This window comes from Schizosaccharomyces japonicus (genome assembly GCF_000149845.2).
Source record: "Schizosaccharomyces japonicus yFS275 unplaced genomic scaffold supercont5.2, whole genome shotgun sequence".
NCBI lineage: Eukaryota > Fungi > Ascomycota > Schizosaccharomycetes > Schizosaccharomycetales > Schizosaccharomycetaceae > Schizosaccharomyces > Schizosaccharomyces japonicus.
In genome coordinates, this window is record NW_011627861.1 from 2574972 (window position 1) to 2597231 (window position 22260).

The 22260-nt window shown below is 41.4% G+C and overlaps 11 protein-coding genes across 11 annotated transcripts; 3 read left to right on the plus strand and 8 right to left on the minus strand.

Annotated features, from left to right (window-relative positions):
- Positions 1-7: 7 nt before the first annotated feature.
- Positions 8-1009, plus strand: SJAG_04347 (COP9 signalosome complex subunit 12; the record flags this gene model as incomplete). The annotated part of the gene is made up of 1 exon (XM_002175423.2): positions 8-1009. A coding segment is annotated over one exon (1002 nt), but the record flags the coding sequence as incomplete, so codon positions are not given.
- A 165-nt stretch (positions 1010-1174) lies between these two features.
- Positions 1175-2778, minus strand: SJAG_04346 (Noc2p-Noc3p complex subunit Noc2 family protein; the record flags this gene model as incomplete). Its single annotated transcript, XM_002175422.2, has 2 exons — positions 1175-2634; positions 2709-2778. The coding sequence occupies 2 exons, from the start codon at positions 2776-2778 to the stop codon at positions 1175-1177; spliced, it is 1530 nt and encodes a 509-aa protein (XP_002175458.2).
- Positions 2779-3241: 463 nt separating this feature from the next.
- SJAG_04345 (hypothetical protein) lies at positions 3242-5269 on the minus strand (the record flags this gene model as incomplete). The annotated part of the gene is made up of 1 exon (XM_002175421.1): positions 3242-5269. The coding sequence occupies one exon, from the start codon at positions 5267-5269 to the stop codon at positions 3242-3244; it is 2028 nt and encodes a 675-aa protein (XP_002175457.1).
- Positions 5270-5656: 387 nt separating this feature from the next.
- Positions 5657-6218, plus strand: SJAG_04344 (hypothetical protein). Its single transcript, XM_002175420.2, has 2 exons — positions 5657-5942; positions 6016-6218. The coding sequence occupies exons 1-2, from the start codon at positions 5779-5781 to the stop codon at positions 6113-6115; spliced, it is 264 nt and encodes an 87-aa protein (XP_002175456.2). The 5' UTR covers positions 5657-5778; the 3' UTR covers positions 6116-6218.
- A 145-nt stretch (positions 6219-6363) lies between these two features.
- Positions 6364-7068, minus strand: SJAG_04343 (GTPase Ypt4; the record flags this gene model as incomplete). The annotated part of the gene is made up of 1 exon (XM_002175419.1): positions 6364-7068. One exon carries the CDS (start codon positions 7066-7068, stop codon positions 6364-6366), a length of 705 nt encoding a protein of 234 aa, XP_002175455.1.
- Positions 7069-7559: 491 nt separating this feature from the next.
- SJAG_04342 (40S ribosomal protein S9) lies at positions 7560-8300 on the minus strand. Its single transcript, XM_002175418.2, has 2 exons — positions 8268-8300; positions 7560-8214 (listed from the first exon to the last, which is right to left on the minus strand). The coding sequence occupies exons 1-2, from the start codon at positions 8280-8282 to the stop codon at positions 7657-7659; spliced, it is 573 nt and encodes a 190-aa protein (XP_002175454.1). The 5' UTR covers positions 8283-8300; the 3' UTR covers positions 7560-7656.
- A 306-nt stretch (positions 8301-8606) lies between these two features.
- On the minus strand, positions 8607-10720 carry SJAG_04341 (DNA replication pre-initiation complex subunit Sld3; the record flags this gene model as incomplete). Its single annotated transcript, XM_002175417.1, has 2 exons — positions 8607-10244; positions 10310-10720. 2 exons carry the CDS (start codon positions 10718-10720, stop codon positions 8607-8609), a joined length of 2049 nt encoding a protein of 682 aa, XP_002175453.1.
- Positions 10721-11268: 548 nt separating this feature from the next.
- On the plus strand, positions 11269-13213 carry SJAG_04340 (Erd1). The gene has a single exon (XM_002175416.2). It carries the CDS (start codon positions 11684-11686, stop codon positions 12782-12784), a length of 1101 nt encoding a protein of 366 aa, XP_002175452.1. The 5' UTR covers positions 11269-11683; the 3' UTR covers positions 12785-13213.
- Positions 13214-13237: 24 nt separating this feature from the next.
- SJAG_04339 (ribosome biogenesis protein) lies at positions 13238-13860 on the minus strand (the record flags this gene model as incomplete). The annotated part of the gene is made up of 2 exons (XM_002175415.2): positions 13238-13602; positions 13650-13860. Coding segments are annotated over 2 exons (576 nt in total), but the record flags the coding sequence as incomplete, so codon positions are not given.
- Positions 13861-13987: 127 nt separating this feature from the next.
- Positions 13988-19259, minus strand: SJAG_04338 (dopey family protein). Its single transcript, XM_002175414.2, has 3 exons — positions 19168-19259; positions 19011-19129; positions 13988-18964 (listed from the first exon to the last, which is right to left on the minus strand). Exons 1-3 carry the CDS (start codon positions 19181-19183, stop codon positions 14093-14095), a joined length of 5007 nt encoding a protein of 1668 aa, XP_002175450.2. The 5' UTR covers positions 19184-19259; the 3' UTR covers positions 13988-14092.
- A 222-nt stretch (positions 19260-19481) lies between these two features.
- Positions 19482-22225, minus strand: SJAG_04337 (membrane bound O-acyltransferase). Its single transcript, XM_002175413.2, has 6 exons — positions 21543-22225; positions 21041-21471; positions 20880-20996; positions 20668-20838; positions 19948-20620; positions 19482-19907 (listed from the first exon to the last, which is right to left on the minus strand). Exons 1-6 carry the CDS (start codon positions 21793-21795, stop codon positions 19801-19803), a joined length of 1752 nt encoding a protein of 583 aa, XP_002175449.2. The 5' UTR covers positions 21796-22225; the 3' UTR covers positions 19482-19800.
- Between the last annotated feature and the right edge of the window lie 35 nt (positions 22226-22260).

Below are 22260 nucleotides of genomic sequence, written 5' to 3' on the forward strand. Positions count from 1 at the left end.
TTTCGAACACCATCTGGCTTTTACCCAACACATCATCAGATTGTTCTCATCTGGTGTTTGCACCGGAGTGCATTTGCCCGTGCTGTTTACAGCATGTAAGGACTTACGTTTCATGGGTATCTTGTTGGAGAAGGAGAATACTCTTAAGAAGCAGTCGTTCAACTATTATTCGGAAGACGAGTCCATGGAACAGGAGAATAGTTTACACGTTGTTGCTCGTGTAGTGAACCGTGCTTTCACTGTGTGCATCAATGATCGAGCACCTTTAGCAACGTCTCGTAAATGGGGTGCATTTTACATTATGGGCTTGCTTTTTAAAATGTACTTACGACTCAACTGTATTCACTTGACAAAAAATGTTCTCCGAGCTATGAAGGTGGTGGATTTGCCCGACATCACACATTTTCCAAAATCTCATATCGTCATGTTTCGTTATTACATGGGTATTGTGAACTTTCTAAACCAGGACTACTCTACAGCAGACCAAGAGTTAGACACTGCGTTTCATTTGTGCCACAAGACATATACTCGTAATCTGGAGCTGATACTTGCTTTTTGGATCCCATCAAGAATACTTTCTCGGCACATGTTCCCCACCCAAAAACTTCTCTCCCGGTTTCCATCCATGGCAGCCGTTTATGTGCCTCTGTGCCAACACATTCGGTCAGGAAACCTTCGGGCCTTTGACGATTGTTTAAAAAAAAATGAAGCGCTTTTAGCTAAGACGCGCACGTTTATTGCTCTTGAAAAAATTCGTGAACTTTGCTTGCGCAATCTGTTCCGAAAGGTATGGCTCATGTGTGGAAAGAGCACTCGTATTCCCATCGAGTGTTATCAAATGGCCATTTGCCATGCTAAGCAACAGGAAGTTCCCTTGTTGCGCGTGGAGACATTGATTGCAAACCTTATTTATAGAGGTTATATAAAGGGTTACCTGTCCCATGATAGATCAATGTCAGTCCTGTCTGCCAAAGACCCATTCCCCATTACTGTGCCGGTCCGAATGTAATCCTTCAAAAGACAGGCAACATGAAATGTATGATAGTTATGATATACACTTTTTCAATGAGTTTTTTTGCATAAGTTCAGCTATAATTGTAATCGTAATGGCACGCAAGAGACCTCGGTTCATTTAATAAGTACTGAACGGTCAAAAAACACTTTTAAATTAATTCTATGAACGTAAAAAGACACCCAAAGGAGTGGATTGTGGATCCAATGAAGATTCAAATTTGTCGATGGCTGTCAGGTTCCGAGGATTAAACTCAATGTCAGCTCTTTTCATCTCAATATAGCTGAAATGCTCTTCTAGCTTGCTCAATATTTGTGCCGTTTTCTTTTCATGACGAATTTGTGTCAAGAGCTTGCGCAACTGAATAATGACTGGAGTTGCCAATTCGGGGAAAGCAATTGACGTGGAGTAGATGGCAAAGTACTTGGCCAAAAGATACAGGGCTTGCGTCCGCAGTGCAGTCCGATAGTTCGATTTGTTTAATTCGTCCTTTGTGAGGTGAAGTACAGTTGATAAGTCGACGGGTTCGTTTTCCATCACGGAATGTGGTTGCAGTAGGCTAGGGATCATCTGCAAAATAACTGAACTTAACGGTACAAATACTCCTGTTGTCTGGCACAATTGAATGAGGGAGGCGAGAAGTTTTAAACGCAAAGGGTAGTAGTTTTCGGAAGGGAGGAGGGAAATGGTTGTGAGTACAGTATCGATAAGGGATGGCATCACCTTGTTCGCAACAGGCTTCCCTAATTTCGTCCATGCATGGCCCACAAACTCAACCCAAAGATCTAAAGTCATTACGAATTGCCAATTGTAAAGCAGCTTCAATGAGGTTATATCCGAAGGTTTCTTCATACAGCGTTGTAGGTGTGCCGTGATTTGACCAATGTAAGCAGAACTCACTTTTTGAAATGTAGCAGGGTTGAGACAAACAATTTCCTTAAGAACGTTGGTGACACGAACAGTAGCCTCAGTTAAAGAATGGGAATCTTTGTATTGAGAGATCAATTTTGCGTATAAGGGTTGAATGAAACGGACTGCAAGTGAGGCATCAATCTTCAAACATTTATGCAGAAATTGCGAAGCTGATTCAAAAAGCGAGGAAGACCACAAATGATGGGTAAAAACACAATCAAAATTAATTGAGGAGTCACTAGGAAAGCTTTTCACTTTCTTCAAGTTTTCTGAAATGGATTGATACAGTTCTTGGCCGTTGTCTTCCGTGACATTTTTCAGTTGATGCGCAATTAAGTGCAGACGGGCAGACAAAACTACAGCACCACGTTCCGTGTAAGTCTGTTCATCCAAAGATTGTTTCACATCACGAGGAAGTGCCTTCAAGGCGGATTTTTCCTGCTTGGTGCCAGACAATTCTTGACAATAAGCGATTATTGAACCCAATTCTTTCTCACTGCAAGACTTGATACGATGACCCAAAGACTTTGATTCTTGTTCAGTTTGCGCATCGTCAGACGAATTAAGGTCTGCCTCTGAATCGATTTCACTGCTTTCGTCGACTAGCTGATCGTCAACGCTTGCCTTTTTGGAATCCAGACTACGATACAGTTGAGTTACATCTTCTTTGGAAAAGTCTTTGACCTTTGTGTTGTGTTCAACTTCATTTTCTCCGTTTTTAGTAATTGCGAGAGCTTTTGCCTTTTGCTTCTTTTGAATTTTTTTTTTATCGAGCTCTGCTTACGTCTGCGCTCAAGCGTAGATCTTAGATAGTTTTTATTAAACTTCTTGGTTGATTTTAATGCCTTTCCCATTTTGTGCGCTGTATTTCAAGCAATTGAAATTCCAGGTATGGTTTTGAGCAAGCCAAAATGAATGGTAGGAAAAATTTGAGGCAAGATATTATACACAAAAAAAGATGCATAGTCCTTTACTTACATGTGTGTAGAACGACTATTCAGTGTAATATTAGTTTTTATTGGCTTAATTGTTGCACTAAGATTTATGCTCTATGAAATTGAAAACGCAGTACAGTAAAATGGGGTAAGGATCATAGACCGTAAAGGTTCACGTTGATTATTGCTTTTCTTCATAACTCGTTAACAGCGTAAAGTGTAAATTAGATGTCTCTTCTATAAATAACGACCTTCAAACGCAGGAACTGTAGAGACAGGAAAGAATCAGATTGAAAAGAACGGGGACGGAAGAGATGGAAAAAGGAAGGTAGAACTCAAACATGATGTAACACCAGCGAATTGCTGATGATAGAGAGAATATTTAAAAGGGCAGTGCTTGCTTCACTTGACGAAACCAAGCCAAGAGACGATTGTAGCCCCAGTGAACTTTGAGCCAAAATCTTGCGAGGAGCAGAGGAAGTCTAGACAATGGGTCCCTTGAGAGCTGATCGTAAAGTCGTTTCGCCAGGTGAATATCCTGAGGTCGACCAATTCCGTATTGGTGCATACCGGCCAAATTCCATACGGCTAGACTGGACATTCCCGTACGTGCGGCTCTTTGGTAAAACTCGTAGGCTTTACCTAGGTCTTTTTCAACACCAATACCATAGTAGTAATAGTCGCCAACCTTGACAAGTGCATCAACGTCGCCCTGGTTGGCAGCGCGAAAATAAAACTCAAGCGCCAACTTGTCTGTCTCGATTTCTCGAGTGCTTGTTGGCGGGAAACTGGATCGCATGAACGTATTTATGAGATACTTGTTATCATCGAGCAGATATCCAACATTTGTTTCACCCAAAGAATAACCGAGCTGGGCAGCATAGATGTAGTGCATAAAAGAGCTTTCCCAATCGTACTCTTCTGCATCTTCTAATGCAAGCGCAAGGGTAGAGGTGGAAATACGCATACCTTCAACAAAGCGCTTATACGATCTTGCAGCCAATTCATGGGACACGGGTGTGCCAAAACCAGAATAATAGTAGTCTCCCAAGTACTTGTACGCAAGTGCGTCACGATTCTGCGCAGCGCGGAAAACGCAGCGAAAAGCTTCTTCGGCTTTTCCCTCGTTTTGATTCAACATACCAAGAAGGAGTAAAGACTGAGTATGATTTTGCGAAGCGGTTTGATGCAAAAGGGTCTTGGCAAACGTTTCATTACGCTTTAATCCATAAAGACCGTGTAAATACATGTAAGCCAAACCGTACTGAGATGTCAGATCGTTGAATGCAGCACCGCGCTGAAGCCAGGTCAAAGGAGTTTTTTGCTTTACATAAGTAGATGTATTCCGTAGTTGCAAAATACCAATGAACCCAGCAGCATGGGATGCTAAAAGTCTTAGAGACTGACTAAGTCCAAACGTAATTGAGTTCAATTCATCAGACGGCCACAACTTCTCTGCAACACGATGAAACATTTGTTCAGCCTGGGTATGATTGCGCCGCATGTGCGCAGAGCCGTGCATCCGCAAAATAGCGACCTGAAAAATGAATTCCGAGTCCCATTCATGATCTGGCTCGGCTGCTTTGTTGTAATATTGTGTAACTAAACGAAGTGCCTTGGAAGGAAGAGTGTGTTGATAAGCTGAGGCATATCCATAAATGCCATAATGCTCAGCGCCAGCACTGTTAAAGTCTGGCATTGGAAGCATTAAGCCTCCGGGGACATGCATTGGCGACATTGTTTTTTCATTAAACAAAGAGTCTGTAATGTTCTTGTACAGGGAGGCTGCACGCTCGTAATTCTTAGACGTGTGTATTCCCTCTAAAGAATGGTACGCCAGTAGTTGCTTTGCATCAAGCGAGCCCTGTCGAGCAGCAGCTTCCGCGTGAAGAAATACTAAAGACGGGTCACGAGAAGTAAGATCTGTGTAGCCGGCAGCATAGTAGGAACTGAGTACTACGTGAGCAATAGCACTGCCGTTTAACTGTGCAAGTTGTGAGTAAAACTCAAATGCTTCTTCGAATTGGGCCACTAGGTTAAATAAACCAAAAAAGAAAATGTTACCGAGCCAAAGCACAGCATCCGTGTTGTTTTTCTGGGCCTCAACTTTCAGAATATTAATGGCACGTTCTGCAAGAATCGATCCAAGATTCATTTCGTCCATAGTGTAGAAGTCCAAGTAATCGATGGTTTGTTGCATCTGGTTTTCAGACACAAGTTCCGGCACCTTTCGAAGCATCCCTAATGCTTTTTCCACCGGATCCTCATACTCCAAGTCGAATTGGGAAAACCGGCCGTCAGTTAGCGTATCGTGTTCACCTGCATCGGGAATTGAGACAGCTGCGGAAATGGAAATGCACAAGAAAAATGTAATAAGAACAGTTCTCAAAGAATGAAGCGTATGAAACATGATAACACGCTCATACACGAACTTTCACGTCGGTCAGATAGCAGCAACGCGATGTAAATAAAACAAACGAAATCAGGAATAATAATAGCTCGTCAAGGACGACTGAGCTTGAGAACGAACGAAACACTTGCTTCCGACAACAACAAGTGGTAAAAATGAATACAATTGTATAAAGAATACACTCCCGAGAGAGGAATGGCGTCTGCCTACTGCCGATTAAAGTACTATTGATCCCGTGTACGGTTTCCGATGGTACCCGACGATATTCGTCCCTGCGTTACGGTGAACGAAAAACAGTCGAAAACACAAGTAGTACGTAACAAATACCGCACTATTCTGTCAATATAGCCAACTTACAAACAGGAACTTGTCCAAAGTGTAGGAGAGCCGTAATCCAAGCGTGAGATCATGTTGAAGTAAATGCAGCCACCACCATTAAAATATTATAGACGGGGAGGAGTATACTTTTAGAATTAGCCGTAGCTGTTCATCGAAACATAATAAACTTAATGCCCAACGATATGTCTGAATCCAACAACAAAAAAGCTTCGAAAGAAGCGGGAAACAAGGCCCAGGAAGAAGGCAAACTGACGCCGGAACAGTGGGCCAATTTCAACAGACAATTTGGAAAGTCTAGTCCTCTTCAGCATATTACGCCTCCGTCAATGCCTTAGTAAGTGTATTCAAAGCATGAGACTTGCACCAGTTGCTTGAAGCGTGAACACGACTCTTGCTGACATGTTTAGTACAAGACCTTTCTCTCAAGGCGGTCGGGCTAATCGTGATAAAATTGATCCCAAGGCAAAGCTTGATATCACGGCGAGCCATGCTGATGACGATGACTAAACTCAAAGTGGAAAGAGCATCTCGCAACTTGTTTTTTCGTAGCGTATTCTATTGAGTAAACCAAATCCATTTCTTCCGTAATGAATTCATGTTCTCTGAAGTTTTCCATATGTAAATCCATGCAGTACGCGGGTATCTGCAAAAACAGCTTTGGACCATAGGTATTTGAAGGTTAGTAGAATGCGCTGGAAAGTTATAGGTATGTATCGTTATATAGACTAAAATGCAGTCAATGAGTCTCTCGTAGATCAGCAGCATTTGCTGCGTGTCTGTCGTTCAAGGTGGACAAGGTCGTCCCAATTCGAAATAGTATTCCACCAGTTTGAGCGTGTGCTCAATGCTTGCTGGTTAAGGACGCTTAGATTACCGTATTGAATTCCAAGAGATTGATCCTGTGGGTCGATTTCTCCCAGCTCGATCCGTGTGAGAATGGTAGACACGAGCGAAAGAAAGCATTCTTCCACGTTGTCGCCCTTGAAAGCACTTGTTTCGTGAGCACTGGAAATCTGTTTTGCCGCACAAAACTCTGCCGCTTCTTCTGTACTGACGACTCGCATGTCTTGTAGGTCAGACTTGGTTCCGGCTAGCACAACGCACAGTGTTAATGGAGCCATTGCACGAATGTCGGAAAGCCACGAGGAAAGTTCTTCGAATGACTGCTTGCTTGTAGTATCATAAACAAGAATGGCACCGGCAGCACCTTTGTAGTAGCTTCGGGCGACACTTCTGAACTTTTCTTGACCGGCCGTATCCCAAAGTTGCAATTTAATACGCTTGCACTGAGATTCCGAGCCGATCTTCAAGACCTTGCTAGCAAAATCAATGCCTACAGTGTGTCGAATATTGTCGCACCATTCGTTGTCCACAAATCTTTTTAAGAGACAGGATTTACCCGTTCCTGAGGGACCAACAAGAACAATTTTTATCAGATAGTCATATGAATCACTCTCCATCGTGAACAAAAAGCCGTGATTAAGTAGGATAGGTGCGAAATATAGCAAGACAAGAGCAATTGCCTTCTTACTGCCTATTGTTGACGTTACGCTGATTATTCAACCGGCGAATGTCTCCGATAGTTTACAAGTGGTTGAGAGTAAATGTCAATCTCTAATTCATATAGAACAGTGATAAAACTTAGTTAATATCAAGAGAATGCTTTGGGAGGAATGAGTTGGAAGGGTGCGTGTTCATTTAAGAGACGCGTCCAGGATAGCCTCGGTACCGACACGAGAACCCGGCTCGCCAAACCTTAACCGGCTTAAAGTTTACAGAGCCTACAAGCATGACATAGTAGCCGACAAAAACATTGACGAACGCCGAACAATCGACTGTCCCTGGGCACTTAAAACGTATACACAGTACGTTACCGTTATAACTTACAAATAGAAGACTCTCTCCGGAACACACACCGCATCACTTCCTTCGACCACTCACCACTACTCCATCCAAGGTTTACACACATAACATACACTCTTAGTAGGCATACCTCGAAGGATCCAGACTTGTTCAGTGCAAGAGTAACAAAAAGGGGGATTATATACTTACTCCTCCTCTTCACCAGCCTCAGCACCCTCCTGGGCACGGAGCTTTCTTCTTCTCACACGGCCAGGGCGACCACCACCATAGGGAGAAGTAAGGGCGAAGTCAATGTGCTTTTGAGAGTCCAAACGGACAACGAAGGAGGGAACATTGACGATTTGCTTTCCAACACGGATGTGACGTTGACGGATCAAGACACGAGCGTGGTGAATAGACTTGGCCAAACCAAGCTTGAAAACTTGGGTTTGCAAGCGACGCTCCAAAAAGTCCTCAATACGAAGGGCAAGAACGTAATCCAACTTCATACGAGTCTCGTCCAAGATACCCAAACGGACAAGACGACGGATGATAGCGTTACCCTCAAAGAGACGCTTGGGATCCTTCTCATCCAAGGTCAAGAGCTCACGGGCAGCACGACGAATCTTGGAAAGAGTAAGGGCGACACGCCAGATCTCGCGCTTGTTTCTCAAACCGTACTCACCGGCGAGCTTGAGCTCGGCATCAAGACGAGCAGACTCGTAGGGACGACGAGGGACCTTGTAAGTCTTCGATTGCTTGCGCTAAACGCTCTGTTAGTACAGGTATCCGGTAATCATTTCCAGAAAAAACATACGGGTGCAGAAGGCATTTTGGTGGTGAGGAAACTCTACATTGTTGTTGCTATCAAGGTGTTTGGACGTGACTGTTGTTTGGCTGTATAGGGTAGGGTTCATCTTTGTGCAGCACGACGATTCTGATTGGTTCTGACTTGTGTGGGGAATTCGTTAATTCAAAGTTAAAAAAGTTAATTCGGAAAAGGAGCCGCCCGATATTAGTGAAATGGCAATAATTAATGAAGGGATCATCAAGTCTTTTGAAACGTTCTCCAAGTTAACTGCTAGAGAATCCAAACGCTTGGAGAAATTCCAATCACAATTCTCTGTGAAGCATCGCATAATTAAACAAAATATCATTAAGGCGCAGGCTTTTGAGGAGTAGAGGGAACAGTTTGTTTAACGGGGGTACCAGGAACGGCAAAGGAAGGAGGAGGGATACGTTTGGACGGGCTTTCGAAGATTGAAGAAACTGGATAGGTGGATTGAGTACGGTGTAAAGAGTGTTGTTTTGGTTTAGGAGGCGTCATACCCAGGTTAAGGTTCGGAGGCGGTATGGGCTTGTTAGCATTGAATTCCACAGTAGATCGTGCAGGTTTCTGAGGAGTACACTGAACCTGAACTTGAACGGTTGATGGAGGGTCGTCCAAGTCCGACAGTGTCTTCGATCGGACAAGCGTTCCAATGCTATTTCGGCTAGTTGACTTGGTTCGCGAGAGCTGAAGCTGTGGGCTGGCCAAGCGAAACGCTTCTGTTAAGGAACGGTTTGGACGAGATGTACTAAGATTGGAAACCTTAACGGACATGTGTTCGCTGGATGACATTTTTCTTGAGGGCATCTCAACTTCCCGACTTCGGAATTGTGAGACACCCGAGGTTGAAAGTCGTTTCTTACTGCGTTCAGTTAGGAAACGAGGAAGAGACAGACTGCGATTGAGTTCTTGCAATCGTTTTTCGCGTATCGCTTCAGGTGACGGAGACACGGTTTTGCGTTGAAGCTGTTTTATTTGATCTGGGTCGAGCGTGTATCGTCTTGACTTTAACCGTTGCTGACGGTTAGCAGCGGAATGTTGTATTGAGGGTACTTTGCTTGAGAGACCATGGATATCGGAAACGCGGCGCTTCCTCGATTTTGAAGAGGATGAATTTGTAGACGAATGCGAAGAACGAGAGGTATTGAAACCAGGACCCGAACATTTTTGTAAGAGCTTAACAGAGATATGCGGGAATTTTGAACCGTAAAATGGATGGATCACCTCCTGGCAAAACTTTATCAGAAAGTCTTCTTCAATGGCGCCCGGGGGTTTTTCTTCCAAAGATCGCCAAATGCATAACCGGTCGAATGCAGACTCCAAACATACTTTCAGTTTATAAAAAAGTTGATAAATTAAGGAGGTTTTATCCGTAATTGATGGAAGCTCGGGGAAAAATGAAGTAGCCAAGTGTAAAAGCTCAAAGCACAGTAAGACAAGCAACTCACAATAACGAATCTTTAAAGAGGAAACTACGCGATGGAAAGAATCATCATTAATTTGTTCGCGAGGTTGTTCAAGATATGACGACACCCATTCGCGCACGCATTTAGTAGTACAGGGAGACCAGTGCGTAGGTGGCTCCAGATTGAAAGGCTCGCCATTTTGGAGGGCTTCATAGCATTTTTGGGCATGAATGTTGACTTCACTCAGATCGGGGAGCGTTTCGACGAGTTTAAGCGTGTCTTGTAAGAAAACATCTGCAGCCGTAGCAGTGCTCTTCAAAGAGTGAAGACACGAACGGAAACGTCCAACTAGAGACTTTGCAAAGAAGGCAACAGGGGCGGTACTGAGAAAGAGCTGCTCACAAAACTTCGTAACGAGGATAGCAAAACCGTGTTCGATGCTACCGACCGTTGTCGTAGGAGAAGGCGGAGAACGAGGTTCAGCTTGGGATTCGGTTGTGTTTGGTTTGTTGTCAGTTGATGCAGGCTTCGGGGTTAGCTCCACCTTTTCGATTAGTGCCTGTTTTGTTTGTAATGATTTTGTACTGCTTATTTCAATGGCAGCAGCAGAATCACTACGGATACGATGTAGCTCTCGTTCCACAAAGGGAGAGCTGTGACGCCAGTGAGAGGAGGATGAGCTTTTCCGTGACGCTTGTTGGTGATTGGGAAATGAGTTTCAGCTGCTTCCAAGGAACACTGTTTGACAAGAATACAAGTGCATATTCTCCCTTCGCGAACATGTTCGATGGCGACCAACGAAGTCCGTTCGTCGTTTTGAATTTCTCCTAACAGGATATTGGATCCTGCTGGTCTAAGCACTATGAACTGTAGCGAGGTGCAAGTAAACGTGTGATACGGTTTAGGGAGACACCAATGCAGGCATATGTTTTGTCTTGATGTTGTAGCTAATGGTGTAACTTTAATGACGGATTGTTTCCAGCCAGCGGGAGCCTTTATACAAAACGTGCCCGACGAGCCTGAATAGTCCTCCATGGGCAATAGGAAAGAATTGAAACCACGTCTATCCGAACAAATACAAGCACAATGGAGCACAATGGAGCAGAGAACAACTTTCGACCAGAAATACTAAAAAACAGCCAAAGCAAAAAAAATACAAGGAGACCGTATTAAGGAAATAGAGAGAATCTTGAGAGCCGTTGTAAGAGAATACGTACGAAACCCGAGACAGAGACGGTGAAAGACAATGACCAGAGCAGAAGCATGCATACGATTTAGTAGACCAGATTTCCAAAAGACATCAGTCTGTTGGGAACGCAGCACAGAAACGAACCAATCCGTCTGGTTTGTTTACGCGTTATGTTAAGAAATAGATTACAGCGCGTCCGAGGTGAGCAGTACTACCGTGCTCTTTCGCACCGCAGTATTTCATATACCGTTGTGAACGGTGTTCTGCTAAGTAAGATTAGTGACACTTTACACTGTGCTGTATTTTGCTTACTGTATTCGAAGGATGCAGAAGCCGCGTGCCCCCACTACATCCCACTCATTTAACGGGGCAGAACACAGCACACAATACGCCGAACGGGCTGTAAGTGTAACGTCAAGACGCCCGCAGTGGTTTCGCCGCTGCTGCTTGTTTACCAGCACCAAATTCTGTCGGACAGACGGACTGGGTCTTTTTACTTATCTACACGTAGTTCACTCGATTTGTAGTTTTGAGACACGAATCCCTTTTTTTCGCTGCTCAAACGGGACAATTGTCGAGTGAAAGCTTTTCGTTTATGTCGAAAACTGGAAGATTATTGGATCTCTAGGTGAATTTGCTGTCCCGTTCAGTAACAAAACCAACACTAAAAGTATTTATTATCTTGATATTTTTGTCTCCTCTTGTTTTATTTGTAAATACGGAATTGTGTTTACGGTCTTTCGTTTTTATTTATTTCGGAAACGTCTAATAGCCTGCGTTGGATACTTCCGATCCACAGCTTGGATACGATGGATGACTTGAAACACGTCCAGTCGGCTATCGAGTCCGTCCCTCTGCTTTTGAGAGTTGCTGTTCTGGTTGTTGCTGGTTTGTATGCATATGCGTTCATCTTACACACTCTTTCTCGATACCATGTGGATGCTTACATGGTTCTACGGAACCAGATAGGCTCTGTGAAAAGTAGCGTCGAAGGTGCACCGTTAATGGAACTCACTCTGTTTTCGGCTGTGCTTGGCACGTTAGCTGTCATGAGTTCGTTTATGCTGGACCAAGCATTCAAACTAGACCACATTACGTATATTCCTCTATTTATGTATGGTTTCCTCATGTTTGCTCCTGCCCATCGATTTTTTTACAAGCAACGGAGAAACTTTGTCACACAGTGTCTTCGAATCAGCACTGGCAACTTGTCTTTTGAAACACGTTTCGCGGACGTTATGTTCTCAGATCTGTTGACCTCGTACTCGCGAGTGATTGCTGATATTTGGTTGGCTGGTGCTATACTGATTTACGAGGAACCGAAGCATCCAAGACACGATTTACGGAACAAGGTTATGATGGCACTTATAGCAGCATACCCTTATGCAATTCGATTTCGGCAATGCTTGTTGGAAGTGAAAACTTGGAATCTGGAGAGCGATAAATTTTGGTCAGCATGTAATGCTGTGAAGTATCTTACGGCGTTTCCCTCCATTTTTCTCGGTGTACCTAAATCGAAACGGAAGAGTTCGTTATGGTTCTGGTGGAACACTGCCAGCGCCGTAAATGCGCTGTACTCATTCTGGTGGGATGTTGAGAAGGATTGGTCGCTTAACTTGTTGACAGTTCCACGGTCTACTTCACGGCCATTTGGTTTGTCGCGTCGGGTGTTTACCAGAAACACGTTTCTGTTTGCAGTAGTTAGCGACTTTGTATTGCGAATGGCTTGGGTCACTCGAGTATTGCCTCCGAAGTATGCTGCTATTTTTGCTACAGATGCAGGAATTTTTTTCATGCAATGTTTGGAAGTTTTCCGCCGCTGGCAGTGGGTCTTATTCCGGATTGAATCGGAAGCAGCTAAAACAATGTCTTACACCTCGCTTTACGACACAGATATGGAAAATGTCTAAGCTCCAGGAACAATGGCTTTTCCAGAGCAAGGTCTGCGTGTGCTTTCAGTTGCTGCTACCAAATCTCATTCTTGTCTACACCTGTTGTGATATTCTTTCTTTCCTTTACGTACTCAACCTTTCCGTGTAATCAGTTTTACGTTTCATTCCTTCAATGTTTCTACCTCGACAAATATACTTCCTCATTTCATTTTTCTTTTTTTCATTCCAAGGGCTATTTGACTTTATCACTCTATTACTTTTAAGATTCTTTTGCTAATTTAAAAGTCGTGTCTGAGGAATGTAGTTAAATGAATATGATATACTCCTTTTATTCACTTCTATTACTTTAGCATTGTTAGTATCATTGCCTTCAATTACGGTTGTTAAAAGAATTCATAGACTAACGTTTGACTCAAAAATACTCAACAATGAAGCATGTACAGGAAATAGATCTGTCCAAAAAATAATTTATCAGTTATTAAATTGTAGCCGAATCACTGGGAATAGGGAGCCCGAAGAACCCTTTTTATCGTCCGCCTGAATTGTATTTTTTAAATGCTGTTGAATGGTTTTTAAGGGATCAGATTGGAATGCAGGGTGAGTAAGAACATTTTGAAAACGCTCAATCTCGGATTTGTTATTCTTCGCGAGAGTGTTTTTCGACTTTTTTATTTGCGGAATATCAACCTTGGAAGTCAATGCATCATTGGACTTTTGCTGATTCTCAAATTCAGAAATCTGTTCAGCAAGCGGTGCAAGATCAGCCTTCAAAGCTTCTTTCTGCTTTTTGTTTCGTCTTTTACGAGCATTTGCAGATAGTTTTGGAGTTTCAAATTCTGACAGTGTTAATACGCAAACGAATTGCAAGTTTACAAGTACTTACTCTTTAACCACTGATCGTGACGTTCTTTTTGCTTTGCCTTCTTTGTAGTATCTGTCAATTGGGTTGGATTGAAGACATTAAATCCAGCGTTTCTTGCCACGTCTTCCAAACTGGCCCCGGCAGGAACTTTTTGCTCATCATCTTTTTGTGAAGCAGCACGAAGACGAGATGCTGCTTTTGTAGCCAAGTTTGTCCTTTTTCTGGCTTTTGGCTAGTCTTGTTAGAATATAACTAGTAACTTTTTTTTTCGTCTATCTTACCATGGTGTATGGGCCTTGATGAAAAGTTGCAGGTTTTCGGGAATGCCAATAATTAATAGTGACACTTTTTCGACTTTACAGGGAGGTGAAAAGTAGTTGCGACATATACTATATCTAGTGATTCTTTTTGGCGCTGTTCTGTGAATGAAAAGAGTGTAAATTCATTATTGATGTAGATTACAACTATGGTGAAAAACGGGCTAGAATGGCTGAATAGATAGAGTGTTCAAGAAGATTTAAGTCAGGTTGTGTTAACGAATAGCCTTGTTCGTAAACATCAATAGGTAATTTTGTAAGGAAATGTTGGACTTGATCAACATCGAATGAGGGAATGTCAAGAGAAAGATGGCGTTTTGAAAATAAAGTATAAGAAAGTGTCTTCACCGAAGAAAGGTCATTGGGTTTCTCTGAAAGCTTAAGTTTTTCGGCCACTTGTTGCAGTAACGATTTCGCAGACGCCTTCCTATTCCAATAGACAGCATCCAATGGATTTCCCATATAAACCCATTCGTGGAGTGCGAATTCTTCAGGACTTAACACCGTCAAGAAGTCCAAGAGCTTGCAAGTATCTAATAAAGTGTTCTCAAAAGCCCGGTTGTCAGTTGATAAGTATAATTGAAAAACGATATATATCTCGCTGACAATAATGGACCACAAAGGCAGTAATTGTTGAGACGAAATCTTTAAAGCAAGTGCATGGATAAACAGGAAAACATCTTTCCGTAAAACACCTTCCGGATCCGATTGAAGCAATCTCTTTACCAAGTCGATGACTGGCGATAAGTTAGGCAAGAAGAAATCTTTAGGACAAGCCAGTACTAATAAACTCATTCGACAAATGTTACTTTGACGAGCACCCAGTTGTGAATCCTTTGAAGTAAAAATCGTAACAGTACCTAAATCAGATTTCAAAATTAAATCAGACAAGCGATTGATTTCTTGAGAGAAAGCTAAGTGAATGGTTGGCGCCAATCCTTCCAACTGAGCAATGGGAAGTTGGAAGATTGCATTATCATAGAATATATCCCAGAATTCTTTCTTCCAAGATTTCGATAGTCCAGGGTAAGCTGTTAATTTGTTGAGGAATTCTAAATGCATGTCGGTAAAATTAGCGGGGAAAGATCTTGTTTTCAACACAGGTGTAAGATAGGCATTTATGATGGATGTAATCCAAACAACCAAACGATCTTCATTACTGGAAAGCACGGTCAATTGTGGGAGAATGTTGTTTGTTAAGAAATCAAGAAGCGAGGCGTCAAAGAAAGTTGAAGAAAGAAAAACAGCATCCCTCACAAATGGTGACTCGTTGTCACTAAGAGGCCGAGTCTTTGCACGCTTATACTCCTCTGCATTTAGTCTCACGTCTCCTTGCTTGTTCACTTGAAGTAGGCAAACGTTCAACGTCCGTCCCCAAAGATCAGTGAACTCTTTCTGTTGACGCGAATCACCATGAACTGAAAGATGTTGGCTCATGTGAAATAAGATCTCTAATGAAACCAGCAAATAGTTTCTATAAGCTGCTGGGTTGTTGCTTATTTCACGAACGAGACGAGTTATATCAAAAAGGACTTGTGTTGCGATTTCGGGTTGCATATTCGAAATGAAAGTTGAGAGACAGTGTAAGATTTCAAGTGGGGATATGTTTAAGGTTAGACTTGCGGGACCCGAGTAAGTAGAAGGAGAATCGTGCGCAGTAAAAGATGCAGAGAACAGCTTGAACAGATCGCTGTATTTTGGCTCTCCAAAAATGGAAAGAATTCGCCAATAAACCGAGTCCTTTCCCTTGTTGTCTTGAATATATAGCTCAATTATTGTCTCTAAACACTCAGACGGTTCGCAATGATACAGCTTCTTAAAAGTATGCGACAAATTCCTTTTCAATTCTTCGTTGAAAGCTGACGAAAAGTGAAATGATCGACGAAATGCCTCACTTGGTTCATACGCACAGAGGAACAAGTTAAACACTGCTTTGATTACAGCCTGAAAACAAACGAGCATTGACATTCTGCGATCTATGTTTGAGCCATCGGTAACGTCAGATGAAAAGACACCCGAAATAACATTTCCTAGGATACCAACATTATCGTGAAGAAACTTCTTGGTATACGACGAAGGGCGAAGCTGCACCAAAGCTCGAGAAATCATTTCATAGAGAAGATCCAACTTCTTGTAAAGCAAATCCTTCGAACATAATTCAATATGAGATGCCATTTCCTTACGATCAAAAGATTTTAATGATCGAGAAAGTAAATGTAGCTGAGAACATAATGAATTGATAGGAGAAAGAACAAGCATTGGACTGTTTCTTATAATGATATCGAGAAAGCCGTGGACAATCTCTATCCATTTTGAGCAGATGTGGATATCCTGATAATTGAGACCATAATTTATAGAAGCTATTAATGTATTCATGTGTTGCTCCTTTAAGAAAGTCTTCGGTGAAACTCTTTCCTGTAATAATTCAATTACCGTAAGGTACTTAAAGACTAACATTTTATCGAAATTCTCGTCAATAGTTGGAGTATCCTGAATGCTGTCTAACAGTAAAAGCAGAAGTTCCTCCTCAATAAAGGTTGGCAGCGTAATAAGATTTAACAAAGTTCTTAAAAAGTCGAGAATTGTCTTACATAAATTAATGCGGTTCTTTTCGTTTAAGAATTGCTGATGTTGTCGCAATATGTCAATGCAGACTCTAGTAAGGAAGGAAACAAGTTTGGGACAATTTACGCTTTCAGCCAAGGAAGATAAAAGATCGGACCAAGAAAGAGCCAGAAAGTTGTGTATATTGTTGGCTTCAATTTGTTTGAATTCCTTCGCAAACCGATTTTGTAAGGATAAAAACTTCTCGGAAAGCTTGAAATAATAAACGCAAAGAGAAGACTCAGAGTCACGCTTAAACTCGTTGATTTCAAAGGATGGTACATTACCGCCTCCGTCTGACTTTCTACTGAAAGACACTGAAAGGCTGGAGACATTATAAAATATTATTTCCATAAACCTTGTTTGAAGAGAATTAGATGTCTCAAAAAGACCCATGAGTAGACTCGCTTGCTCGTATGCACTGTTTTCGAGTATATCAATTAACAAAAGAAGAGGTCTGTCAAAGACAGCGTGAAAATGCTTATCATCAGCACATATTTTTAAAATTTTTGTAAAAGGATGAAGAAGTACAACGGAATCGTATTGGTCAAGTTGAATATCTCGTGCAAGCTTTAACGAGAAAAATGATTCCAATTGCGAATCCTTCAATTTATCCTGCAAACACCAGATAAGAGATACGAAGTTTTCTTCTTCATATGTAGTAATCTTAGCAGATGTTTTCCATAATTTTTCCATTATACTTGAAAGAAGCTTTTTGGACATCTGCAAAAACGCAGGTTGAGCTTGGCGAATAAGGACATTGTATGCAGCGTAATTAAGAAGATTATTTTTCAGCATTGTTTCCATGAATCTCGAGAGCTTCTCATTGTAAGTATCGAGATTTAAGGTGTTAAATATAAGAAATAAAACTTCCAACATGATAGCTTGCATATTATCCTTTAACGCCGAATCCTGGATAACTCGAAAAATGATATCTATGCAAGGATTGACCAGAACACTGCACTCCTCAGAAACTCGCTGGATGCTAGCAGTCTTTTTTGGCGTGAAACAATTAGCAAAAATAGCGTCCGGGTCATAAAAGCTTTCTTTGACGGCAGAAAAATTGGCATGATCATTAAAGCTCTTCCAATCAATATTTTCAACAGCAGTTTTCAGTAATTGACAACAACGCAATAATGACTCTAAATCTTCTGAAGATGACAGTTCAGTCGAAATGTGGTCTAAAAGAGAGTAGGTCAACAAGAAATCAAGTTGCAGATAGTTAGCACGAAAGAAAGACTTTCTGTGTTTAACAATAAAAACCAGCGTCATGAATGTTTCCGTGCTAAATTTTCCATAAGAAAGAAGAAGTGAACGCGTGAAGTTAAGCAGACAGGCATCACTTATTCTTGAAATAACACGAAAGCCGTATTCAAAAGCCGCGTCGTGAACAACTTTAGATTCAACCGGCTTCTTGCTGTAAGCTAATCTAGTTAAACAAGAAAAAGTCTCGGAAACCAATTGTTCCTCAACATATCGAAATAAATCCTCCCTTTCAGAAAGTGCCAATAGAAGAGAGAGTGCTTTGTATTGAGATGCAATAGAGGAATGGTTTTGAAAAAGGTCAATAAGACCTTTAATTTGGCATTTCATGCTCTTTTCCAAACATTCCCTTAGCTTATTTTCATCGCGCACATACTCTGATTTTTGAGTTGCGCCGGTTAACCAGCTATAATAACGGCGAGTAAGAGACAAATCGTTCCTCAGAACCACAGAAGCAACTGAAGTATGAAGTAACAGAAGATCAGTTTGTGTAACCTCATTAAAGATTTCACTGTACACTGGTAAATGATTCAGTAGCGTGTCCAAGTAGCCGCGTTGAACGAGACTCACACTATCGCCAACAGCTGCCGCAATAGCTCGTACCATAAGCCCTGGGTCTGGTTTTGAAATTGTGTCCCTCCAGTCATTTGGCTGTGCTCCAGACAGAGCAGCTTCAATATAAATATGAGCACCTAATCTCTGTTCCGGGTAATTTAAGACAGTATTCCATGTACAGCTCCAAACGAAACAGTCGTCCTCAAAAGAATTGCATAAACTTCTTAATATCGTAAGGATTTCTTGCAGAGACTCCGCGCCTTCTTCCTCTAAACCCGGAAGTAAGGAAATGAATACAGCTTGGAAGCAATTTCGCAAACGTGGTCCCAAAGGAAGCAAATGCTTACAAACAATGTTCAGGTAATCCGGCTTTGTCTTTATGGAGGAGATTGCAAAGAACGGAGTGAGGCCGTAGATCCAAACGTCAAGTTCATCCGCAAGTCGGTCTGATGACAATGAACTAAATATAAAATCATAAACTTCTAAAGACTTTTTATGGACACCAGAGGGTAAACCCGGAGAAAGACACTCCGCTAACGCTCTAGAAACTAGTGTGTTACAGGGAACAGTATGAAATTCAGTGTTTCCTTGTAATACCTAGGTAACAGTAATGTTAACACATGAAAAACAGGCGAATACGAACTTTGTGTAATTTTGTAAGAAAGGATATGTAATCGGGCCACTGTTCGACAGTTCGGAAAAGAGCTAATGACTTCTTAATTGCATCTTGATACTTTTTAAATTTTGAATCACTAGAATTATCTTCAGCCGTTAGCGAGGAATTGGTTCGTTCTTCGTACCAAAAACAGGAAACATTGTTTATAAACTGGTCACAGTGATCATCTCTTTAAGTTACAAAAGAAAATGGCACTGGAGCGTTGTTGGTTAAGTCTATTGAGTTCACTACACGCCCCATTCGCCCGCTATCGAAATTCAGCAGCATCGTCACCCTTAACCAAATGTAACTCAGAAATCGTTACTTTTTCATTTATGTAAAAGCAATATATTGTATTTTGGCGTGTTGCGTATTTCGTATATCTTTAATAACTTGGACTCTAACAAACTGTACATTCAACATTTATTTTAGTCCCGTTCAAAGAATAGCTTAAACAGAGAGTACTTAGTTGTATCATATATACTGTTATTTTTTTGGTAAATTTGAACTAATTTTTTAAAATACCTGTGACGGAAAGCTGATATTAAATCACATAACTTTGTGAATAAAATGCATATTAATATAACTCATTTCTAAGACGACATGGAAAAAAAAAAAGGAAAACTCAACGCTAGAGCTATGAGTGAAACTTCGGGAAACATTTTTTTTGCTGAATATACACAATCCTAACCTTAACAAATAGTCCGAGGATTTTACATCAAGCAATCCTCTAAACTACTCATGTAACAACGCCGGGTGTCTCGGTGTGCTAGAAGGTTTAACAACGTAAAAATAAACCTTGATGTTCTTCTCCCCGACGAACTTCAAACATAAACTGGACACCGGTGTACATGAGTAGCCAACCTATAGTAAGGGACTTAATGCCTAAATTTGTTAGTAAAGCAGCAGTGTAGAAAATCCATACCTTCTTGTGTTAGGAAAAGTTCCCTGAGTACTTGAGACGAGCCATCGATGCCAAGTGCAAAACCAACAAGATTACATATGATCATAAAAAGGATGTTGAGACCATAACCGATGCCGGATATTATGCGAAAGTAGGGCTTCTTGTGAAGACCAATTTTGTATGAGACATAGACCGTAAGCCGTTCGGGGAGAATAAACAAGACAATGAGCCACCCCCAACACAGCAAAGTTAACGTAAGATCATGCCAAAATGCAACAAAGGTGAAAACAACAAACGTATTACGGAGAGAATGAGCTTTTCCACCCAATGGAACGTATATATAGCGTACAAGCCAGCGATTGTAGCTTCGATGCCATGCCCTCCAGAAACCGAGTGCGGAATAGTTATTGCACATACAGCGAATAATGTTTTCGGGAGGATCAATGCCATCTAATAGGGACCAAAACCGAAAGACGCGCCAGGGAATTAATAGTTTCAACCAGGTCATGAAAAGTAACACAAAACTGATCATGCAAAGCTCGACTTGATTATAATAACCCCAATCTCCGTAGTTTTTGATGGCATTGACGTAGGCAAAATGCAAAAGGAGTTCCATAAGAACCATACACAGGACCATACGAATTCCGTAGTATAAGTTTCTGTGGGGTACATTACTTTTAAAAGGATGTTCCAACTTTGAGAGTTAGTATCGTGAAATCTTGTTTATCTTTGTATTCATACCTGAGACATAAAGTTGTTGAACGTGATTATTGGGCCTGCGAGATATAAAGGGGCGTAAAATAGATAAAGAATGTAATTAAAGAAGTTGTATTCGTGTTGCTCTCTGGACAACTCCATACGTTCTCGAAGCGTTAATGATTCAACAGAACGTTCCTTGGATGCCATGAACGTCTGTTAAAGTTAGTATTCAGAAAATTTGTATACAAACAAACCTTCAATGTTTCTTTGGACTTCAAAGACCAATAATAATCCAAATTGAATGATATTAAACGGAGCGTGGTGAGGTTAAATAAAACATGCCAACGCTGCAGAATGCCCTTCATGTGGTCCTGTTTTGCGAATTAGCGATCTTCAAAGCATACTTCGTACATACCAGTTTAGCCAGTGACGGATGGATAGCAGCAAAACTGTATCCGGTATACAGTTCGTTACAGACAAGCACGATGATATTAAAAGTCCAGGTGATAATTGGGTTAAGCACACTGTCTTTAGCTATCATAGCAATTGAGAAGTTGACAAGTAGAATAGCAAAAACGAATAGCATTCCGGAGCCAAAGGCCGAAAACGCGAAGATGAGAGAAAAAACAAAGCGATAGCACGATTGCACATTTTTATGGCCGAATGACTTTGAGAAGCATCTTAAAACTATTTTTTTGACAAGAAAATAAAAGCCCATAAGCACAAAGAGCAAAATAACAGCTTCTCGGAAGGAAGAATACTGGTAGTCTGTTACGTCTGCTTTTCGTCCAAACATCCATCCTTTTGACAATTCTTTTGAAAACTTGTAATAGCCTGGATGACTTGCTAAACAGTTGTTAGAAGGTGAAACATAATTGATTTGCAATTGAATGTATTTTGGGTAGTCTTGTACATACGAGAACTGACACTGAACATAACAAGACCACATGCAGTGAGTGCAACCGCAATGATTATATAGTAACAGTAAAACTCAATTGAGTTCCATCTTGACTTGTAGAGTATGTTTTTTGTAGAGGAATTTGAGCTTGTTGAAAAGCGAGAGCTGGGAGTTCGCGAACTCGACGAATTGCCTTTTACTGGAGACTTCTCCAGCCCTCGAAAGTGTCGGTTGACGCCGTCCAACACCTCATAACTGAAGATGCATCGCATGGTAGGTGAATCTCAGAGGCGTTGTGGTCGATTTGGTGCTGTCAACACTTGTTCGCAATTATTGGCCTGGTGGACAGGAGCACCCAGAGTGAATGGCAAGTTTTATGGAGTACCGTGAGAGTATGTCAACAAAACAGCTGTTCGTTGTGTGGGCGACAGGTTTCAATTAATGGACTTCTTATTGGTATTAACGTTGGAAATATTTGAGCGTATAATTATGTTGTATATCATTGGGTCGTCAAAAATCGATAGGAAGAGAAAGAAAAAAAAAATAGTTTATAAACGAGTAACCGCTAATTATAACAAAATGATGCGAGGTATATTGTTTATTATGGTGCGAGAGTGAAATTTGGATCTGTTGGTTGTGAAGAACCATATGGTTTTTAATTAATGGGTACTTATAAAGAGAAGCAATTTAGATACATTTACAACATTGTATATAATAACGACTTTGAATTTGGTTAG